Source organism: Hydra viridissima, unplaced genomic scaffold (genome assembly GCF_058129835.1).
Source record: "Hydra viridissima isolate aposymbiotic clone 2 unplaced genomic scaffold, HvirCarnegie_v1 scaffold_1, whole genome shotgun sequence".
Taxonomy (NCBI): domain Eukaryota; kingdom Metazoa; phylum Cnidaria; class Hydrozoa; order Anthoathecata; family Hydridae; genus Hydra; species Hydra viridissima.
The window spans coordinates 2,032,441-2,056,444 of record NW_028324300.1 but is presented as its reverse complement, the minus strand read 5'-3'; the positions used below and the strand labels follow the sequence as shown (position 1 = coordinate 2,056,444).

The window sequence follows — 24,004 nt, the reverse complement described above, 5'->3', positions numbered from 1 at the left end:
GACGAGTAGTATTTTTTCGATAAATAAAAAAAATATCTTTATATTGAAATGAGAATATATTATAATATTGCTGTGCTTTTAACATTTTAATAACAAGAAGGGATTTGTTGATTAAAAATTCTTCCTTTGTCAAATGATCACGAAGAAAGTGAATCTCAATTCTTATCGTGCTTTCAAGCACGTGAAATTTTTTTGATCAACTTATTCTGATTTACTGTGAAGATTTTATGTTGATAAAAACGATGAATAGGCCAGCACCTGGCTTTACTGTGCTGATTCTAAGATGTTTTTCTGGCAAGCAGTTGAACACATTTCCTTTCTTGTCAAGTGTCTGTAGAAGTTTTACTTCAGATTGTTGAAATGAAGGTGTGCGTTACTAGAAAAGGCAAGAGGCCGGGTGAATAAAAATGAGCAATTGCTTTTACTCAGTAATTGGTCAGCTTTACGTGAATAAAAAATTCAACAACTTTTCTTTAGTTTTTATTCATGTAAAACTGAGCAATTACTGAGTAAATTGCTTACCTTTACGCGAATAAAAATATGAGGAAAACTGCGTAAGTTTTTTATTCACGTAAAGCTGACCAATTACTGAGTAAAAGCAATTGCTCATTTTTATTCACCCGGCCTAAGGTCTAGTTTTTAAAAACAAAAAATATTCTGGTCCAGATTTTGTTTTTCTAGAAACTTGTAAATAAACAGAAAATGGAACAAATTCTTCCCCTAAGCAAAGTAAAGAGTCATTGGGTTCTGGATCGCAAAACTCTTGCAATTAACCGATTTCACTAACCGATTTAATTGAATCACGTTTTCATATATACTGTATATACATTAAGTTCACATTTAAATGTGTGTGTGTGTGTATATATATATATATATATATATATATATATATATATATATATATATATATATATATGTGAATGTAATTTTTTATTCTCAATTTGAATCGTCTATTTTGATGAAATAAAAAATAGACTTTAAAATAGTTCTGGCAATACAACATTTTAACAATTCAAATGACCGATGAGTATTAAGTTGAGTACAAATACTCGAAGGATGTAAAAATAGATCAACATCTTTACTATCTGTTATCAACAGGAAAAAAAAATCACTGATGCTTAATAAAACCTTGTTGGTCGTCTAAGGAAAAAGTGTTATGAAAAGTAGTTTTTTGTGGGAACGTCTTTTCAAAAATAAACAGCTGAAATTCAAATGGATGACAATTCAAATTTAGTCTTAAATGAGGTCTAACATATATGAAGGATTCCACACCAGGAATTCTACCATGTTAAAATCGTCTGCTTTAATCATGTTTTTATTTAATTCCTAAAATTTTATATTAAGATTTTCAGTTCAAATCAGACCCTACAAGAGTGGTGGTGCAGTCTACACGCCGCATTAGGCTTCATTAAAGTTTAGGGGGCCCATCTAACCATACACGTTGCAAAATGGTTATTTAATCACGGATGCAGTATTAAAATAAAGGCCATACTAAGTTGTCCTTTTTACTTATGTGCCTATTTGGAAACAAGTAATTTAACTTTAAGTGAAATTTTATGACTCAATATCTTAATTAATGGCGTTTTTGGCTAGTGCCAGACTTCTTCCTGCTGAACGTAAAAATGTCGGAATACGTTTAAAGGAGGAGTTTACTTTGTTCGCAACTTTTTTCACGATTTTTGATTAAAATGATAAACAAAACAGCTATTTGATCTAACTAAAAACAACTATTTCTAAACAAAACTATATCTAACTAAAACGAAAATCGTTTTTTTTAAAATTTTTTTCGAGTAAATGTTGATTTGCTGAACGTTCATTAAGTTTAAACCGTATTGAATTTTTTTAGTTTTAACTGAAGGAAGTTTGAGTTTTCTTTTGAGTTCGTGAAAAAATAACTCTATAAAAATGCGTACTCCAGGTTGAGAAAAAGGCTGTTAGAGATGCCTGTTAGAAAATGGCAACAATGTGGAATAAAGTCAAAGTTTTCATTCCAACCAGAAGTTGGAGAGGTTGTTCGTCCAGTGGAAGGTTCTGTGGATATACAAAACTCGACAGACTACAGGTCGCAAAGTGAAGGAGGCTTTTGGAGCGATTCAACGATCTGTTTGATATTTTTTATTAGGATGCTCTTACGCAGATCAAAACAGAAGAAAAGAATTTTCTTTTAACTCGACGGCAAAAATGACGGATTGGTGGGAGCTAATCAAAATCGACCTAATCTAATGATGATTTTGATCTTTTTGCTTTCGTATGTGATTCTACTGATGCTCAAACCTCGAGTGCAATTTAAGTTGTTACTTTCAAGAAATGCTATTTTGAATTGTTGCTTTGAAAAGTTGCGTTTAGTTGTGGGCATACTATTATTGATTTTGGGTATCAATAGAAACGCGTCATTGTATTGTTTCAGGACCTTTTATCGTTTTTTATAATACACCAACTAAAATACGAGTTTAAAGTTGCTGTACACTGGGATGACAAGTTAATGGCAGACTTAACTTCCACAATGCATGTACTCTTTTAGCCATAATATCTGATGTTAGAGCGGAGCACCAACTTAGTTATTCAATTCTTACATCAGGAACTGGCAATGCCAAAGATCGAGTTGTAGCGTTATGCTTTGACACTGCAGTGTCTAACATATGGTTGTAGTATTATTTAGCAAAAGCACGGCTTGACTACCACAACCATATAATTATTTCATGGAATTGTAGGCTGGTGCTGCATTCTAGGCAACAATTAGTGGATCTACAGGTCTTAAAACTTTGTTCTGTAAACAACATCGTGAGCACTGGCAGTTTAGTAATAGCAAAAATTATCAACAAACTTCAGCAGATGAATTAGTGGAAGTCTTGGTAACTTTATCTTGAGATCATCATCTCATACTATCATCTTATACCATTTAGCTTGCTCAAGTTTACTTAGAAGTGAAAAAACCATGAGATGATTATTGTGAGTTTCTAAAATTATTTGTTTTTTAAGGCATTCACTTATATGGTGCCAGGCGCCTTATTTTGTGCCCAACCAATGGTGAGATAGATAATAGCACCCATAGAAGATCCAGGCCCAGATCCTCCACTAAAAAAAACCAAATATTAAATCAAATACGTTTCTGAGTATGTTGGGTTTTGAGCAGTTTTTTAATATCAACAAACAAAAAATAAGTTTTTCAGTTGCTAGAATTTCCTCAAATATTCCTTGCCTATGATCCATCTGGATGAAAAGAAATCTACTTATTTCAGGAGCCTTGAGCACCATTAAAAACTCAAGAACCATCAATAACAAGGTTGAATCTTGCCCTCATTTGAGCGAAACGTGACCCTAATTCAAGAGTTTAACAAAAAGTTATCTATTGGAGAGGAACTCAATTCCTTCTTCAGGTTGTCTCCGTGCACCGTCAACAATTTCCGAGCTGTAATAAAAAGACTATGTAGCGAAATATAAAAAAGAGTAAGTTAGAAAGTTGCAAAGAAAATTGTTACAGCTAAATATTCTGCGATGTAAACATTAAAAAACATAATAAAAGGAAAATGAAAAATATGAAACCTTACATTATTTTCTACAGTCAAATGCACCAGAAATTTTTGAAACATTAGTGTTCTAGGACCACCCCTAAATATTAACCAACTGTAATAAATTTTTTAATGCTTTTTCCACAAACGTAACAAATTAAGGGTGCGAGAGAAAAAATTATATATAGATATAAATAAATTTTAAAAAAGATTATATACATATATATGTATATAATTTTTACCCCTCAAACCCTTTACATATATATATATATATATATATATATATATATATATATATATATATATATATATATATATATATATATATATATATATATATATATATATATAGCTAAAATGATAAAAGCTAAAATATTTTTAAAATAATATATGTAAAAGTTAAAAATTTAAAATTTTGTTATATTTAGCTAAAAGCTAAATATAGTAAAAGCTAATACTTCTAAACTTAAATATGAACAACTTTGCAAATCTTTCCTATAACAATTAACGCGCTTCCTTAAGTAGGCTTTGAGATTCCCTTAAGATTCTTTTGAAATCAGCTCTAGGGCATCCTGTAAGACAAAGTATTGATATTTTTTACCCCGTAAAACGTAAACAAATAGAGTTTTGGTAAGGAAATGAGTTTCTTTAAATATCAATAAAACTTAAAAAAAAACACAGTTTTTCAGATAAAAAAGGAATCCCTTTCATCTTAAAATATACTTTTAAAATCCAATTTTAATACATCTCAATAACGACAACAGCAAAATATCAATCAAAAAAAACAAAGCTAACAATAAACGAGATGTTTTTTCGTTTTTACATTATCTAAAAATAGTGGCCTGATTTTGTTTTTAAGTTTGCATTTCGGTTTATAAAACATCGGAATGTGATTCCTGCAAATATCACAGCAAGTCAAAATAGATGTAAGCAAAAAAAGACGAAATAAATACTACACAAAAAATCTTCTTCATTTCGAGGTTTAAAATCGGGTAATATTGTTTAGAATAGTTAATCTCATGTGCTAAGCGCGCATGCACCAAGTAGTTTTAAGAGTTGATTTTATTAAGCAACAATTTAAAGGAAAAATCTGTAAGTTTCTTTAGCTTTCCGGTCTTTAATATTTTGATGTTTAGTTTTTTTTTTGTTTTTTTTTGTAGCGTTTGGTTTTAACCAAACCTAAAGTTAAATCATTTTCATATAAAAAATAGTACAACAATTATAATAACAACAATGATTAACAGTGATCGAAACAGCGTTAAGTGTGGCATTAGGAATTTAATTTAAGCTTTCTGGTTTAAATCTTTTGGTGTAGAAAAGCAAGAAAAATACCAAAAGAAAATCAATTAAAATATTGTTACGTAACTATCATTTTTTAAAATATTTATCCAGCCATTAAAAATGACACCTCCACGGTAGAATACCTCAGTAAAAAAAAAAAAAAAGAATTCGAAGATACACAAGATAATACAAATTCACAAGCGATTACACACAAGCGATTACAATATTATTATTGTGACTTGCTTAATATTTGACAAAAAAATTTTTTTTACAAATTCTTTTAAACATTAAAAACAAACCATGTAAAAACGAGGAAAAAATAAATAAATAAAAATACTTAAAGTTGCTACGTTGAAAAAATATAGTAGAAGTTGAAAATGTCTTTAAAAACATTTGGTATTCGTTGTTTGAATAAATTATTTCAGAACAATCAAGAAAATGATTATAAAAGAACCAAAAAAAGATCAGCAACCAACGGATGATTTTGTTTTCTATTTTAAATAAGGGTTTAACACCGCATTACCTTAAAGATGAATGAAAATTTCAACTTAAAAAAACCTCACTACAGTTGATCGATTCAGTTTAAAGTCTGGCCTAAAATAACATCTTTATTCAATATTTTATCGTCCAGGGGGGTATCTAGGAGGTATTTTATCGCCCAGGGGGGTATCTAGGAGGTATTTTAACCGTTTTACTTGTTTGATCTGTATTATTTTAACTTATTTGCAAAACTTTTAATCTGTAAACTGAGTGCTTTTGTATTTACTCTTGTAAGAAGCGATTGGAACAGAGGATGTTATCCATACCTTCATGAATAACCATCAACTTAATTCGGATTAAAAACAAATAAATTGATGCATTATTTACAATAGTAATAAAACGACTTTATAACCGTATGAGGGATTTTCTCCATATTTAGGGGTTTCCTCGTTGGAAAATCACAGCTTCTTTGAAGAGGCATCAAATTTATCTGTTTGAAAGGGGGAAAAAAAAAGTCAATTTAATCTCAATTCTTTAAAACTACAAAAGAACGTTTAGCGCACTGAATTCCATTGCTTGAAACTTTTTTTTCTTTTGTTGAGAATTTTTTATGTTCTAACAACACAAAAAAATTAGATATGGTTGTAAGCAAAAACTTAAAAAGTTATATATGTTTGTAAAGAAATAGCTAAAAAATTATATATGGGTATAAATCAATGGTTGTATCGCGATATCAGAAATGTAGAAGGAGATTGATTGCAAGAGTTTTAACCAATGAAATTAACAGTAAAGTAAAACCAAACACTAATACTATTAAACCTTCAAAGGTTTATAAAGTACATCCTCGTTCCCAGGGTTTTTTTATTATTATGTTAGTATCTTTGGGAACAAGTTTGTACGAAATGCAAATAGGAATAAAAAACTAAAAAAGTCCGAAGTATGATTTATGAAGAACAAAATTCTCATCTATATTTTTTATTTTTCTCAATTTCGTTTTTTTTATATTTTTTTTATGAGTTTTATTTTTCATTATCAGAGGCTAAAATTTAAAGTAATTTTTTAAAAAATAATTTATAATTTATAATTAGCAACGAGTATATGTTTGTTTGTCATGTTTTTTTTGGACGACGGCAATAGCGAACATCCATTTTCTAGATTCCTTTAGAAAGTAAACTTCAATTGAACAAAACGATGCACAACTTTATTCTGGTACAATAAAAAAAAAAAAAAAAAATGAGAATTTCGTTTTTTGCTTTCAAAATGGATCTTTTATTTGTGCTTCTTGGACTTCTTTTGCAAGGTAGGTGACACGATACGCACGATACGCTCGTTTTTTTATGATTGTAACGTTGAATAATTTTCTCCGATTAAATGTCTTGCGGGTTAATTTTCTCACGAACTTTTTCATTACTTAACAAGTTCGTTGTAATTTTTTATGTGCGCAAGCACTTGACGTTGTAGTCTAAGACTATACTCTTAGTCGACAATTTTAAAACGGACCTACGAGTAAACTCGTAGTTGAAAGCGAACGTGTTGAAGGTTATCCTCCAAATCTTGTTTTTTTTTAGATCGGACCTTTGTCGAAGCTGTTATCATCGAAGACCATTCAGGTAAATTCTCATACTTGTATTGATTTTAATGTTTTGTAGAGTTACATCAGGAACTGAATGAAAAAAAGGATTTGCATAGTTATGTTTAGAATTGATTAGGCTGACAAGAATATTTTTGCTGTTCAAGGTTTAGCCGGCCACAATCGTAATCAGCTTAGAACTTCACAATCACCCTGAAACACCTTCATATTCTTATTCTATATTTAGGAATTGTATTTTAAGTCCGCCAGCATATGCCTTGTGGGCTGCCCAAACCTCTCCAGGGAAGACCCAGAAGCACGTCGACCCTGAGTTTGCCTCTCCTTTGAGGGATGGGCGGAAAAAAAAGAAAAGTATCAGTTTAATACAAGCACGCCGGCCTAGCCAGGCGTGCCTGTATTAAACTGATACTTTTATCGCTACACTTGATCTTAGCCATTAGGCATTATTTATATTCTATAGTCAAATTTAATCCTCTTAATGGAAGAAATGCTTTTGTTAAACATTACTTTCTTTCTAATGAAATGCTTGTGGTCCGACTTAACCCTCTTCGGCAAAACCTTCTTCTTTTTGTACTTCTTTTTCTTCTTCTTTTCCTTCTTCTTCTTCTTCTTCTTCTTCTTCTTCTTCTTCTTCTTCTTCTTCTTCTTCTTCTTCTTCTTCTTTTTCTTTTTCTTCTTCCTTTTTTTTCCTCCTTATTCTACTTCATTTTCTTGCCATTTATGAAACAATTTATTTTTATTTTTTACTTCATGATACAGTTTTTTTTAATAACGCAGCATTATTCGTTTTTAAAATCTTGCGTTGTACTATTTTTCCAATTTGAAAAAAGTAGTTAGAAAAGGGAGGCGGGAAGAATGCTTTTATACTGAAGGGAACTTAAACCAAATTGGATGTCAATTTTATAGTACTCTATTTTTAAAATAGTTTTGTAACATAAACCTTTTAGTCTTTTAAACGTTTATTGACTCTATGAATTTGTAAATAAAATACTGTCACTCCTGTAAAACTGTCTGAGGGTGTCGAAGTTTAAATTTAAAAAACAAAACGCTTTGAGGGCAAAAAAATAAACTGAAAATAACATTTCAAAAGTATAACTCATAGTTTTGTTCATTATTTACTGCTTAGTACTACTGCCTTTTATTTATTGTTTTTCGTTTTTTTGTACATGTTAATCTTGAAATTTGAAATTACTAATCTGATGAATCAATTCAAGTTTATCAGTCATTCTAGATCTGTATTTTAATATTACGATATTCATAAGTGAAAACTATTGTTCAAAAGCAAAACTAGTTTCAAATTGCACAGACCAGAAATAGGCTATTTTAATTATTTGTGGAAAATGTTTTTATAAACAAGTTTAAAGTAATCGATGAGATGAACTTTTTCTATTCATGCAAAATGCACGAATGAATTTGAAGTGAAAGAGCTACAACTTAAGCTAAACGTTTTTTAACTTTTTCTTTTGCGTTCTGACGTTATTCCGTTCTGACGTTTCTCCGTTCTAACGTTTTCCCGACTTTCTATACTTATTTAACTAGAGGCAGAACTAAGTTCATGGTATTATTTTCTCAGGTTAACTTTTCAAATCATGCTTTAAACTGCTTCAACTTTTCAAATCATGCTTTGAAGTACTTCAATTAACAATCTACCAACGTTTTTAAAGCGTTGAGTTGTAACGTTAGTGCGCGTAATCAACACGCAACGTTTCAACAATGTTTTTTACTAGTTGGGAATTCTCGTCGTTCATAAAGTTTTCCTTTATGACTTCTTTCCGTTCTGATTTTTTACCACACTAAGGGTACAATTTTCTGACATCTTTTCATTCTTACATATTTCCGTTCTGATTTGTTTAAAGCAATTCGTTTTGTTAAAGCGAACATTTTGATACAGCTGGCACTCAATCGACAACAATCGACAACGTAAATAATAAACGTTTAACTTTCTTACTTTCAGTATTAAGGCCACCTCCCCCTCTTATCGCTGCTGATTAATTTTTTTTGCATTTGCAGTTTTTTTTAAAGTAACCATAAAGCAGACAAAAAAAAAAAAAGGGGGGGGGGGGGCCCTGTTAGCTAAGGTTGGGTACGCAGGTTGGGTACGCAGAGTTTTTTCTAAACAGTAATTTTAATGGCTGATAAAGGTTGTATACTCATACACTAATATCTTTAAAACGCGCAGTCATAAACAATTAACGGCGTGTCAAATGGGTAAGTTAAGTACCAGCAGTGTCAGATGGGTGGTTAGCATCAAACAACCGTTTGTTGTTACATATTAAATCAAGCAGCTTTTACAAAATTATCATTCGATTCATTATGACCTCAAATGGCTAAACCTTGTTTCTTTAAATATGTAAAAACCTGATAGTGTACACACAGTCTTATTTCCTTGTTGATCATTTTTCATTCCAATTTTAACGATTGGAAAATTTGGAGAATTCTTCTAATCGATAAAACCCAGATTTGTAATGTGTTCATGACAGAGTTCGTAATCTCGAGCTATATTTTAAACCTGGCTTTACATTTATCCAGCTCCGAGAATCCCGCGATTTATAAGTACAAGTTCTCGAAAGATATCAACATGTTAATTTAGCAAAATGACACAGTCAAATTAGATTTTTGAAAACTATTTACAAAAACTAAAGCGCTTTGATTTTATAGGTATGATATAGATATTTGTATAGGGTGATAGCAGACATGTCCCCCATATTCTGAATCAACATTATGTAGATACTGAAGGATCCCACTCATTTTTTTTCTCCTGAAAGTCATTTTTGACTGATAAAGTGGCTACCATGTTTACATTTTTTAGCATTAAAAGTTACAGCAACGTCGGTGGTAAACAAATTTACATTTTGAAGACAAAAGACTTCCACAATTGCTTTTTAGGGACGAGAGCTTTAACAATGGCTGATATCATTTGAATTTCATTATTAGAAAAAGATTCACTTTTAGGTACACTGCCCGTCAATAAAACTCTAAAATAAAATGATTTTCTGGGAAACAAAAGCGTTGAAAATAATTATAAAACAGCTTTAACTTAAAGACATTCATTAGATTCACTTGCTAAAAAATGTGGAGTATATTTTTGTTTTGTAATCACTTTCATGACTCTCTTTTAAAAATAGTGGCATTTCAAAAAAAAAAAAAAAAAAAAAAAAAAAAAAAAAACTTTAAACCGTTAAATTGTAGAACAACACTGAAATTCGATCGAAAGTTGTTCAATTCGAATCTGAGTTTTCTTTAAGGATGACGTAATAGTTTTATAATTAATCTTTTACGACCTAAAAAAATTACTTTTCTTACTATTGTAAAATTACAAGTGCACATTTATTGGAGCCGTGATCATTAAATTTTGGTTTGATGCAAATAAACTCACTGTAATATAATGGTTTGTGCAACCTCCTGACCTATTATGGTTTGTGCAACCTCCTGACTAAATCCTATTAAAAATTCATGAAAACAACTTGATGATGAAGTACGTTTGTGTGATTAGTTTTAAATAAATTAATTAAATTATAATTAAAAGATATAAATTAAATAATAATTAAAAGATTAGTTTGGTTTTTGCTTTAACGTGACGCTTCTTGTACCTTGCAGTAAGACAAATGTAACAAGTACAGTCATCAGCACTATTCCTCGTTTTCCTCGTGGTAAATTATTTACTTGATAGTTAGGCATTTCTACTAGAAAGGTATTATTCTACTGACCATGTCGACACGAAATACAAATATTCGCTGGCAAACTTCTTATTTGATAAATCAAATTCATTATTGATATAGTTTTTAATTAGCTTGAGTAAATTCGCAGATATAGAAAAAATATTTTCGGACCCACTAGGTGCACATACTTTTGATCTATTTTCATCATGAGAACACTTTATAAAAACAAATCAACATTCCTAAAATAAATAAAACTTTATATTGTAATGCTATATAGGCAACATTAAATGACTAGATGTTACGCGTTCAAAAGTGAAGCTGCGAATGAATCCTCGCAAATGACACCCTAATAACAAGAGCGATCACTATAATTGCTATCGCTATTAAAATGAAAATCATTGAAAATTAAAAATAAAAGTTAATTAAATCGTTTAAAAGTCAAAACTATTTAAATCTTTTGAAAATTATTTGAAAAAATTTATTTGTACACACACGGGGCCCGGGAATTTTTCCTATCCACCCCCCCCCACCCCCCTTTCGGCGGCCATGATGATAATGCATAGTAGATTTGTTTAGATATAATAAAAATTCAATATTACTTTTTTTTTTTTTACGAATGTCATCGTGTTTCATCATGTTTCATCGTGTTTCATTGTGTTTCATCGTGTTTCATCGTGTTGCATCATGTTTCATCATGTTTATTTATATAAATACCCATAAACACTATAGTAAATTTTGTACTGTTAACTTCAACCAAGAACTGAAAAACGATTGATTTTTGTTTCATTTGCGTGTAACTATTCTTTTTAATAAGCAAAATTAAAACATTTTCATAAAAACGAAAAAATCGCGATTTCTCGGAAAGGGTATAAACTAGATTTCGCTCTCAGCGGGAAAATACTCCTAACAGTGTCCTTAACAATTCCCCATAAAAGTTTTGGTCGAATGTTTTTAAAAAATAACTTGTTCAAGTACCCTGCGAAATAGCATAAAACATCATAAACATAACATAAACATCGTTGGTGTTTATGGTCAACCAGCCGGCAATTTAAAAAATGTTAAAAACATTCCTACACACTTTCCTAACTAAATTGGTCAAAACAAGCAAGCATATATTGTAAAAAAATTAAAAGATTTTTCACCTTGAAAAATTTTTCATATATCTACTTTAATTGAAATCTCTTTTCATTCAAAATACTCAAATCTCAACTGAAGAAATTTAAGTAAAAAACCTCAAGGTCTTGGGATTTCGGGATCTCGAGTTTTTTAAAAACCTTTTTACAGGATTAACGCCTGAGACCATAAAACACACTTTTAGATATTTTCCTGAATTAAGAAAGTAAAGAGTCAGGAATAACGTTTAACGTTTGGTATAACATCTTAAAAGTTAAGAATACCCTCACTGAAGTTTTAATAGCAAATTAAAATATCAATTTCAGCCACGTTACATTAAATCGAAAACTACTTTGTAAGTTTTGTGAAATCGAAACTGAAAGTCTAAAGAATTTTTTTTTTTAGGTTTTTTCAGATAATAAGCTTACAAAATGGTTTGATGTCTTAACATAATTCTATTTGATATACTTTCTGTTTAGCTTGCAGTCAGATATTCTTAGGACCAAATGGGGAAATTAAATCTCCAGATTATCCAGCAGAATACCCAGATAATTTAGGATGCGTTTGGACAATCCAAACCAATGAAAATTTTCGTATTGAGCTTAACTTCCTGGATTTTGAACTTGAAAAGTCTGCAGAGTGTTTTGATAAGCTAATCATTAAAGATGGTTTTCAAGATGATGCTCCTACACTTGGTAAATTTGTAGCACTTCCTTTTAAACTCTTACTATTCTGTTTGTTTTGCTTTTAAGTTTTAATATCTATATGTTGTTAAATAAACGTGCTTTAAGTTCTTGCATACATCTAATATGCTTAAAATTCTTGAATACATATATGAGCTGAGGGTTCTTGCATACATCTATGGCTGAAGATTCTGTTATACATGTATGTGCTGAAGACTAACATACATAATTTTTATCTACTTTTTATAATTAAAAAAATATATCAATATATTTTAGAAATTTTCTGTGGAAGTGATGGAAAAGGGAAAACTGTTACTTCATCAGGAAATGCATTATATTTACAGTTTCTCTCTGATGAGAGTTTAGGTGAAAAAGGCATTCATATTTTCTGGAAAGAAATAGAGAGAATTGGGTTACAAAGTTTTCCTAGTAATAAATTTGAATTAAACATGTTGTATTTGATTGAAATTTTTGTTATGAATTTTTTTTTTGTTTTTTTCAAATTTTGTTTCAATTCAAATTTTTATATCCAATTTAAAATAATTAAGTTTTTATGGTTTTAATACTAAAATACAATGCTAAAATATTTATATTTGCTCCACATTGTATTTTAGAAGGTGCTTTTAATGATCCATGGGTTGCCCTTGAAGTTCCAGCAAACATAATAGATTTTGATTCTGGTATTTTTATGGGATCTCTCTGGGTTATCGACAAAAATAATGATGTATTTTTTTATGATTCTAAAAAATGGACTATTATACCTGGTAAGCTTAAAAGTATTTTTGTTAATCAAGCTGGTATATTTGGTATTGATCCAAAAAACAAATCAATTTACTGGAGACATGGTGTTAATGTTAGCAGCCCAATCGGTGACAAGTGGAATCTTGTTTCAAAAAATACAAAGAGAATAAAATACATTGAGTCAACTAGCTATGATCTTATTTATGGTATTGATGATGACAATAAAATGTTTTATGCTCATATTCGAGATATTGATATATTAGATGAAAGATGGCAACCATTTGCCATTAAGCTTGAGAATAGCATTGATGCTGTTGATGAAAATTTTAAAACCATCTCATGTAGCATTTATTCATGTTGGATTATAATGATGGATGGGACTATTTATAGCTCTAAAATAACTTGGGAAAAGAATTCGAATCCCAACTCAATTGATTGGGTAGTAAGTTTAGGTAATGCTTGTATTTTTAAAAGTTGAAACATTTTACATGAAACTTCTTATTTTTGGAGTTGAATCTTAGTTTTTAGAATTTAAAACTATAGTATGCATTATGTTTTTTTTTCTCCCTAATAATGTTTTTTAGAAAAATATGATTACATAAATGCTGGTTTTGGAAACAACATCTGGGCTCTCAAGAATACAGGTGATGTGTACAAAAAGAATGGAGTCAGCAGTCTTTTACCAACTGGTGGTAATTGGGAAAAACAAGATATACAGTTAGAACTTATACGTGCTGGAATTGGAGGAGTCTATGGTTTAACTAAAGAGAAATCTTTTGGATTTTCTAAAGGCATGATTTTGTGATCTCAGAGAGTTTAAAAAAACATATTTAAAACTTTGGTTCATAATCTTATAAAAAAAAAAAAACTATTTAAAGTACACATAAAAAATGCAAAAAGTGAAAATTTGTTCAATTATTATATTATTATATATGATATATCTATATATAATTATTATAATTATTTATTATTATATTATTAAATAATGTTATAAATGTTTTTTTTCTTTAGAAGTTTGTGGAGGATTACTGTATGAAAATAAAGGGTCAATATTAAGCCCAAATTACCCTTCATCTTATCCAACAAGTGCAATTTGTCTTTGGATAATAAAGCCATCTAATACATTTGTTATCAATATTTCATTTGATTTCAAAGTCTCAAAAAAAACTTCATGTGATGATTATCTATTAATAGGTTACCCAGGAATTCAAGATTGGTATATGGAATGTGGAAATTCTGCAACAGATAAGAGAGTTGAAGCTAATGAAATATGGCTTGAATTCTTTAGTGATGCTATAAGTGAAGATGGAAATTTTAAAATAAATTATGAAGCCAAATCTGTTCTTATCAAGACACCTTCTACATGTTAGCAAAGCTTCTTGATGTTCTTTTCTATAATATTTTTATCATAAGCAATATGACATAGAGTTAATAATGAAGTAATGAAATAGCTGGATTGTTTTAACTAAGCAACATTAGTAAAACAGTTCTATTGTAGTAATGTTATATATATATTTTATATATATGTTATATATATATATATGTATATATATATATATATATATATATATATATATATATATATATATATATATATATATATATATATATATATATATATTATATGTAGCAGTTGTAACAGCATGATGAGCATTATATCTGTAAAATAAAAGCAATAAGCATGCTATAGTTTTAGTTATTTTTAAATATTTCATTTTAAAAAATTTAAATCTTAAAAGCCAAAAAATGATTGTGCATTACATTATATAAATTTGATTTTTTTTTTTTTAAGTTGAAACTTCTGCTCCTTTGCTTGATGGTAACTGGAAAAAGTTTTCGTCTACATTTGGGTTAGAAGGAATTGCTGATGTCATAGAAGGTGAAAATCTTTTATGGTTATTTACGTCACTTGGAAAACTATATGCTTCCAAAAAAGCTTCAAATGATTTTCTTAATCTTGTTAAAAGTGGAATTAAATCACTTGCATCTGACAACAAAAAGATATACATTATTGATAGTGAAGGAAATATTCTATCAACATCATTGGAGATATTCCCCTCATCTGAAAAAAGTTGGTTTAAATATCCATGGCGCCAAGATGGAGCCAAGTCAATTTTTGTCTCAAACAACACAATTGCAGGTAGTTTTTTATTCTTGTTTACAAAAAAACAATAATTATGATTGCTAATAATTATCATTAGAATTAGTGATGACTATGATGATACTATTAACAGCAATAGTAGTCATAGTAGTAATACTAACAGCAATAACAATAAGAACAATAATGATGTGATAATAAAAATATCAAAACAACAACAATAAATTGTTAGTTAAATTAACTTTAAAATAAAAGCAGTAAAAAATTAGTAAAAATTTCTAGATAATATATTGAATTAAAGTTGAAAAAATAAATTAACCAATTTTTTGTGTTTACTGTAAAAATTATCATTGATAGCCTATTTGGTTTTTTAAATATTTAAGTGTTAACAGAAGAAGAAAGCACCATGTTCTTGTCTCCTTTATCTGATTTCAAGTTTAATGAAGTCAAACTTCCTTTTCCAATCCATCAAGTTGTCAGTCATCCTTACTTTGGAGGTTTTGTTGTGACATCCAGTTTCCCTCAAAAGAGTTTCTTTACTCCGAACTTAAAAAGCCCTTTTAGTTATATGCCACTTAGAGAAAATTTTAAACAGTTTGTAGTCACACAAAATGGTCAAATTTGGGGACTTCAATCAGATGGAAGAGTAGCATTGTGGGAAGGTCTTTTTAGTGATGGCAGCTATGACAATTGGAAAGTTTTAAATGTGTTTGCTGAAAGGTTGTTTTCTGAAAAAGATAACATATATATAGAAGATAGCAATGGACAATATTTAATGAGATCAGGTAAGTTATTATCAAGTTTTTTTTTTTTGTCTTATCTTTATTTTTATTTATCTTTATTTATCTTTATTTTTATTCATTAAAAACTTTCTTAATATATTTTAAAAAAAAGTTTAATTTTAAAAAGAGTTTTCTTATAAAGTGTAATGAGAATAGATTTTTTGAAAAGTTATAACAAGTAAAGAATAATTTTTTTTTTTTTTTAAATTATAATAAGAAAAGAATAGATTTTTTAAGAAAGAAAAATTTCTTCATTTCTTTGTTATAACTTTTTTTTTAATTTAGAAAAAATATTTTTTTTTGCTTTTTTGTTTTGTTTGTTGTTTTTTTTTAATTAGTTTTTTTTCTTGGAAAATCAATAAAATACAAAGAAAACTAACACTTCTTAGATCTTTTTAATTAAGTAACTTTAAGTATATTTTTATTTTAACAGATGAAATTGATGACATCCAAATTGAAGAAGGGAATTTTCAAAAACTACAGAGGATTGAAAACCCATTAAAAATAGACACATATCCGAAAGAAGATAAAATTGAGGTGTGGGTTTTAGGTGGAATTAATGGAAGATTTCCATTCCACGGAATCTTTGATCCCATAAGCAATAACTTAAAAATTGAACAAAAAGGAAACATAAATTTTATTGACCTTTCTGTTGGTGAGTCTGGGGTGTGGGCGATTCAAGAAAGCACTGGGACACCATACCATTACCTTTACAATGAAAATAAATGGTTAAAAGTACCTTCAAACATTCGAGTTAAGATAATAGAATCTGCCTCTCCTATCCACACTGTGTACGCAATTGAAGAAAGCGAAAATAAATTGTATTTTCTTAATGGTGTTTCTCCACAAAATCCTGTAGGGACTGGTTGGATGCACATTCCAGCCAAGGTAATGTCTATTTTGTCAACGCCATTGAAAACATATGTGAAAATGGCAGATGGTAAATGGAAAACATTTCATTCAACATCAATTGGGCCCGATTTATATTCTTGGGTTTCTTCATGGGAAAATGTTAAATGGGATTCATTAAGAATGCCTAAAGTTTCTGCAGGCTTTGATGGCTCTGTTGTCTATGCTTCCAAAGATGGACTGCATTATTTAGAACATGCAGATGAACCAACTAGTAAAAATTATCTGCTTAATAGCAGAAAAATTGTAGATTTTTCCGCTGGACCAGTTGTGTTTGCCATTGTTGGTCAAAATATTTATTCAAAAACAAGTAACCCGGTTTTTTTAGTTTTTTTTATTAAAAGTTTTTCCTCAGAATCAGCGCATAATGTTATATAAAAAAATCATGAAACTTGATGTTAATTAGTTTATTTATTGTTTTTCTTTTTTTTTACTTCAGTATCTTCATGTTTTGGATTTTATCAGAAAGCACAAGTTCTTAAGCTTATTCATCGGCAACGACCTACAAGTTTATGCACATGGTTTGTTACATACTTAGAAAATAAAGACATTTCAATCACAACAAATCAAAACAATTGTGCCTCTGTTACAAAGATATTTACAGGCGCTACAGCATACAAAGAAAATAAAATTTGCTCATCTTTCCAAGACCATGAGTTGGTCAGTATAGAAGGAGATCGAGTTTATATAGAATATAAAAAGTTGAGTGCTGCAGTAATGAGTGACACGTTTCAGTTGAATTTTGTAAATAGTAAGTACAAAATTTTAAAAATAAATAAATATATAAAAATAAATAAGTTTAAATCGCACATCGTTGTGTCTAGCATTTTAACAGTTCCAAGTTGTTTTTTTTTTTAGTTAATGAAAACTTATTCATTTATAGTTTATTTATGTTGCTGTTGTTCCAAGGAACACACTTCAGTAATAAATTGAGTTTCTTTAAAAAATTTCATCCAAATAAGTTAACGATAAACAGTTATTGGCTTAAATAATTTACTTTTTACTTTTTCACCAGTTCATATTTTATTACTTTTAGAAATGACTGAGTTACCTAAAGGTTGGAAATTGACAGTTCCTGGATACTTCACCCAATTATTTTCATTTACTGATAGTGAAATGTGGGTTTATAATGATAAAACAGATCAATATTTGTCTGTTAATAGAAATATGTTTATCCCAAAATCAAATTTCATGAATAACTTGGAAAGCATGGTCTTTGGATGGGATGGAATTTTTACTTTAAGAAAAGATGGAAGTGTCTATTATAGCAAAGGTTTTGGACCTGTTTTCTCTGAGGCATCTGTTCAAATCACGCCTAAAGGAAATACTAAAAGAGAGCGCCTCGTATTTGGTCCTCAGCATATTTTCATTATAGGAAAAAAAGATGTAATTTGGAAAGACATAGAACAATCTGTTAATAATAGTTTCGCATACTTTTTAAGCAATGTGGAGGATTTAAGTGAAGGTATGAACAAAATCTGCTATATTATTGTTACCATGTTACCATGTAAAAATGGCTTAAATTATTAAAGAAAAATAATAATTTTAACATAAATTCTTAGCGGACTTATTTTGGACATTAAATATATTTTTACATAAATATATTTTATAATTATTGGGGTTTGTTAACTTGATTAAGTAGATCTTTTGTTTTATTCAGTGAAGTTTTTTGTTTTAAATTTACAAAATTATTAAATGTATTTTTTTTATTAGACCTAAATGGGATATGGATTGTAAAGAGTGGAAACTTGGAGTTCTATGAGCATAATAATTATGCAAATCCAAAAGGGGTTCCATTAAATTCAGTACGAGTTACCAGAGTGTTCACTGGGCATGGAAATAAAGTTTTTGTTATAGCAAATGATGAACTCTATGAAAGAGTTGGGATAAGCTTCAGAAATCCTCGTGGTGTTGATTTTAAAAAGATAGGACTATCTAACATTCGTGATGTTAAAATAAATAAAAATGGCATTTTTATATTACTTGCTGATGGAAGGCTGATTAATTATGAAGGTTTTGATTTTTTGACTAAAAATCTTGATTATCACAACTTTATTTGTAGGTATGTTTTTATTTTTAGTTGCCAAGTTCGTGTTCTTTTTTTGTAGACATACCGTGTGGTGGGTTCTTGACATCTTCAGGTCCAGAAACATTGACATATCCAGAATTTGCAACTCAATATATTGAGAATCAGCATTGTGTTTGGTATATAGATGTTGGTAAAGGAAAAGAGGTGAAAATTTCTCAAGTCAGCTTTAATCTTGAGAAATCAGATGGTAGGTTTCATGATTAATTTTTATTTTTTATTTTACAAATAGTTTTTAGTTATCTTGTTTTAAGTGATTGTGAACATTTTAGCCCCAAATTTTTTAAATAAAAATAAATTTTTGTTAAATTTTTTTTAGAAAAATGTCTGTTAATATTTAACATGTATTATAAATTATACAATGCATATTCTTCTTTTTTTAACCATGCATTTAATGTTTATTCTTTATTATAAACTTTATTGATTACACGAATCTTTTGTCATGATTTTCTATTCTTCTAATAGCTTGCTTAAAGGATAGTGTGATTATAAAATCATTAACATCAAATAATGACTCTCCGTTGGTTTTGTGTGGTGATGGTCTGGTTGAGAAAAGTATACAGCTTCCATCTAATAAAATTGCTATTGAATTTATCTCAGATGATAATGAAAATGGGAAAGGATTCAAATTTTTTTATCAACCAGGTTTTTGCTTATTTAGATTTTTATATTTAATTCTTATATTTAATTCTTATATTATTGTCTGGATGGTTTTGTTTTGCTCATTGTATACTACCATCTATGTGACTTGGTAGTATTCATTGTCACTTTCATACTGGATATTTCATACTTTCATTCTTTTATAACTGAAAAATATTCATTGTTACTTAGTGTGCTTTGGTGTTTTTTTAGAATTAAATAAATTGATAACATCCTGTTGCTTATTTAATTATTCTTGTTAATTGATTGATAATTTTGATTATTCTTCTTATTATTTGGTTAAATCTTTTATCTGTTTTACAGTGAAACCCGTTTTACCAACGCAAGAGACAACAATTGCTACTACTGCAAGCTTTGGTAATTTTAAAGTTTTTATTTTATGTTTAGGCATAAAAGCTATAAAGTTATTTAGGATTATAAATAAAAACTAAAATATGCAGTTTTATAAAACAATAAAAAAAAAAGTTTTTTGCTTTATGGAAGTATATTCATCTTTCTTAAATTAAATTTCATAATTATGTTTTACATCTTACATAAATTACATTAAATTATGTTAAATTATATTAAATTATGTTAAATTATATTAAATTATGTTAAATTATATTAAATTTCATAATTATATTTTACATATAATACATTAAATTGTATTTAATTTTGTATTAGTATTACCATCAAGCTGGAAGTATTTGTCATCTGCTGACAAAAAGTTCATTAGTATTGGTGCAAGCATTGAATCCCCATTTTTATGGGCTGTTGATAGGAGTGGCTATCCGCATTTCTTGAATAAAGATAATTGGTATGTGTCACAATCTGGAAAGCCCTCAGAAGGCTTACAACTATCACCTGGTGTGTCAGGTGTTTATGCAATTGATAAAAATGGTGATATATTTTATAAGTAAGTGTTTTCTTTTTGGTAATGTTTTGGTATCTAGTGTTTTGTTTTGTTGAGTTTTGGTTGAGTTTTTCTATCTAATACCTCAATAGTTTTGTTTATTATAAATTTAAACAGTATTTGTAAGAATAATTTTGTTCTCTCTAAATAATATATTTAGTTAAGATTTAGCCCAGGAAAACCAAAGTTTTACAAAAAAGAAACAAATAAAAATTTATGTTTAATGCAATTGATAATAATGAGTAATTGCATATAATATATAATAAATAATATCAATTAATATATCATTACTTAATTAATATATCAATTCAATTTAATATATTAATAATAAACATATCAATTAAAGTACAGTTATCAATTAATATATGAATTATATATCAATATTTTTCTTACTGTTATGCTGCAATCATGAAGCATGCTGCTGAGTTTTTTTTTTTTTAATTAAAGACATTTGTATTTAATTGAAATCAAAAGTACAATTTTTAGTTGGGGAGTGCAGGCAAACAATCCTTTTGGTGATTATTGGAGTAAAATGCAGAACAACAACAAAATACTTACAAAACTTATTTATGGGGCTTACAATGAAATTTTTGGTATATCTAAAGATGGAGAGGTTTTAAGTCGGCAAGGGATTACAAATGAAAATCCTTTTGGGAATTCTTGGAAACTAGTTGATAAAGGATATATTGATATATCTATTGGGTTTTATGGATATTGGTTAATTGATGCATCAGGCAATATCTATTTCTCTGCATATATTCCATCTGCAAATTTATTAGCCAGGCTTTCTGTCAATCGAGTTGATGGAAACTTTAAAAAAGTTGCTGCTGGTTTTGGAGGAAGTGTCTGGGCTTTAAACAGTCAAAATGAGGTTTTTCAACGAATTAAAGTTAATTCCTTAAACCCTGCAGGTGTTTCATGGGAGAAAATAAATGGATTAAAAATGGTAGACATAGCCGCAGGTTATGATGGAGTCTATGGTTTAGATATAAACGGAAGAGTTTTAGGAAGCAAAGGTTGTTTGTTGTTTTTGCTTATTTGATTTTAGTAAATTTAATTGATTATACTACAGTATGTGCATGCAATGGGTTTTAATTTATTTAGAATTTCATTGCGGTGGGATTTTTTCTGCTCCAATGGGATCATTTAGCTCTCCTGGTTATCCTAATTCTTATCTAATCAATAGTAACTGTTTGTATATAATTAAAGCCCCTCAAGGGTTTTCTAATTTGGAAGTTGATTTTCAGGATTTTGAACTTGAAGAGTCTGAAAATTGTTATAAAGATTATTTGCTTTTGTTACAAGACAATCAATTTCCCTCAAGATCTCATATAAAAAGCTGTGGAAATGAAGTTTCATCAGCAAAATTTGGAAACAGAGCTTGGTTCGAATTCTTTTCTGATGAAAAAAATGAGAAGCGTGGATTTTTGGGAACATGGAAAGCCGAAAGAAAACCATCAATCTTAACTACACCTGGTAAAATATTTCTTTATCAATTAAAATCAATTAATATAAATATATATATATATATATATATATATATATATATATATATATATATATATATATATATATATTTATATTTATATATATATATATATATATATATAAATATTAACATAAATATATAAAAAATATCAATTATTATGTAATATGTGCAAAAAATTTAATAGGAAAATTCACAAAGAAAATTTTTTTACATAAAATTAAGTATGAAGTTGCTGATACTGGTAGTTTTTAGAAAAGCGTTACAAAATTGGGTTTTACTAGAACTATAAGAATATTGCATTTCCACATTTTATTGTAGAAGTTTCCTCTACTACATCAACCTCTAAAGTAACTTCAACAATAGCAAAACTAGAAACCACATTATCAGTAGATGGCCCTATATTTCAAGGTAATACAGCAATTTATCACAAATCAAGTTAGCATAAATTGAAGAAATGGTTACATATAATCATAATATAGCATAAATGGAGTAAACTATGTTAATCATATTATTTATCTTGAATAATAAAAGTATTATTTAGTCTATATGTATAACATAAAATTTAGCACACCTATTACAGTTAAATTGCTTGGATTCTATAGTGTTATAAAATGTTAGTATTTTGCTATTTTTTCAAATTACTATTAAAGATTTTTTTTTGTTATTCTTAACATTTTTGATTTTTGCAATTTTGTTTTTTTGCATTTAGTTTAAAAGGTTATTAATTGTATTGTTAATATCAATTATATTTTTAGGTTGTGGTGGAAATATAGTTGGAGAAGGGGGTGTTATTGTTCATCCAAACTACCCTTATCAGTACTCAAATGGCCAAAATTGTAACTATGTGATAAGTGTTGATCAGAACAAATTTATACAGATTACATTTGAAGAGATTGATCTTGAAAATTCTGCTAAATGTGATTATGACTATCTTGAAATAAAAGACAGTAATGATGGTCGTATACAGCGGTTTTGCCAAAAAGGACAAAGTACAAGTTTTAAGTCATCAGGGAGAAGTCTTCAAATAAAGTTTTTCTCTGATGAAATTGGTCAACAAAGAGGATTTAAAATTAGATGGAAAGCAATGTCCTATGGAAAATTAAGTAGGATTGTTTATTACTTTTAAAGTAAATTATAAATATTTATATTAAAATCTATTAACAGTTATAGATGATATTAATACATTAAATAGATACAATATTTAAAATTTTTTAACATTTATAACTGACAAAATGTGTAAAAGAAAATATGGCATTAGAGACAAGGAATGAAATAATGTTGCAAAGATAGATAAAAAATATTTATTGTACAATTGTACAGTGTTAAATTATTGTTGGTATAAATGCAGTTTTATTAGCATGTATTGTTGGTATAAATGCAGTTTTATTAGCATGTATTGTTGGTATAAATGCAGTTTTATTAGCATGTATTGTTGGTTTAAATGCAGTTTTATTTCTTAAAATTTCAACTTAACAGAATATGTTTAATCTAAGAGTAAGTCATATGTATATTTATTTATTTATATATCAATAAGTAAATAAATATACATATGACTCTAAAGCTCTCCACAAAACTAAATCAATAAAAAACAACAGTTGCCTAACTCACATTGTTACATAAGAATATCATCATCATCATCATCATCATCATCATCATCATCATCATCATCATCATCATCATCATCATCATCATCATCATCATCATCATCATCATTGTCATCGTTGTTGTTGTTGTCATCATCATCATCATCATCATCATCATCATCATCATCATCATCATCATCATCATCATCATCATCATCATCATCATCATCATCATCATCATTGTCATCGTTGTCATCGTTGTTGTTGTTGTCATCATCATCATCATCATCATCATCATCATCATCATCATCATCATCATCATCATCATCATCATCATTGTCATCGTTGTTGTTGTTGTCATCATCATCATCATCATCATCATCATCATCATCATCATCATCATCATCATCATCATCATCATCATCATCATCATCATTGCATTATTCAT

At 28.6% G+C, this 24,004-nt stretch overlaps 1 protein-coding gene across 6 annotated transcripts in view; it reads left to right on the top strand.

Annotated features, from left to right (window-relative positions):
- The first annotated feature begins 4,431 nt into the window (after positions 1 to 4,431).
- Positions 4,432 to 24,004, top strand: part of LOC145187771 (cubilin-like) — a 40,531-nt gene continuing 20,958 nt past the window's right edge. For 3 of the 6 annotated variants that reach the window (XR_016450258.1, XM_090080376.1, XM_090080380.1), the window contains exons 1-22: positions 4,483 to 4,601; positions 6,426 to 6,570; positions 6,839 to 6,880; positions 12,113 to 12,328; positions 12,593 to 12,745; positions 12,931 to 13,509; positions 13,642 to 13,848; positions 14,069 to 14,422; positions 14,850 to 15,197; positions 15,539 to 15,940; positions 16,371 to 17,156; positions 17,286 to 17,597; positions 17,883 to 18,311; positions 18,560 to 18,859; positions 18,955 to 19,122; positions 19,398 to 19,577; positions 19,896 to 19,949; positions 20,256 to 20,487; positions 20,971 to 21,500; positions 21,589 to 21,960; positions 22,292 to 22,381; positions 22,729 to 23,076. Coding sequence is in view for 5 of the 6 variants with exons in the window: in XM_090080376.1 (XP_089936502.1) it covers positions 6,504 to 6,570; positions 6,839 to 6,880; positions 12,113 to 12,328; positions 12,593 to 12,745; positions 12,931 to 13,509; positions 13,642 to 13,848; positions 14,069 to 14,422; positions 14,850 to 15,197; positions 15,539 to 15,940; positions 16,371 to 17,156; positions 17,286 to 17,597; positions 17,883 to 18,311; positions 18,560 to 18,859; positions 18,955 to 19,122; positions 19,398 to 19,577; positions 19,896 to 19,949; positions 20,256 to 20,487; positions 20,971 to 21,500; positions 21,589 to 21,960; positions 22,292 to 22,381; positions 22,729 to 23,076 (6,169 nt within the window). In the remaining variant the exon portion in view is untranslated. Of the gene's footprint in view, positions 4,602 to 6,425; positions 6,571 to 6,838; positions 6,881 to 11,808; positions 11,989 to 12,112; positions 12,329 to 12,592; positions 12,746 to 12,930; positions 13,510 to 13,641; positions 13,849 to 14,068; positions 14,423 to 14,849; positions 15,198 to 15,538; positions 15,941 to 16,370; positions 17,157 to 17,285; positions 17,598 to 17,882; positions 18,312 to 18,559; positions 18,860 to 18,954; positions 19,123 to 19,397; positions 19,578 to 19,895; positions 19,950 to 20,255; positions 20,488 to 20,970; positions 21,501 to 21,588; positions 21,961 to 22,291; positions 22,382 to 22,728; positions 23,077 to 24,004 lie in introns of those variants that run through there. The other 3 variants (XM_090080372.1, XM_090080364.1, XM_090080383.1) reach the window with 3 other exon arrangements.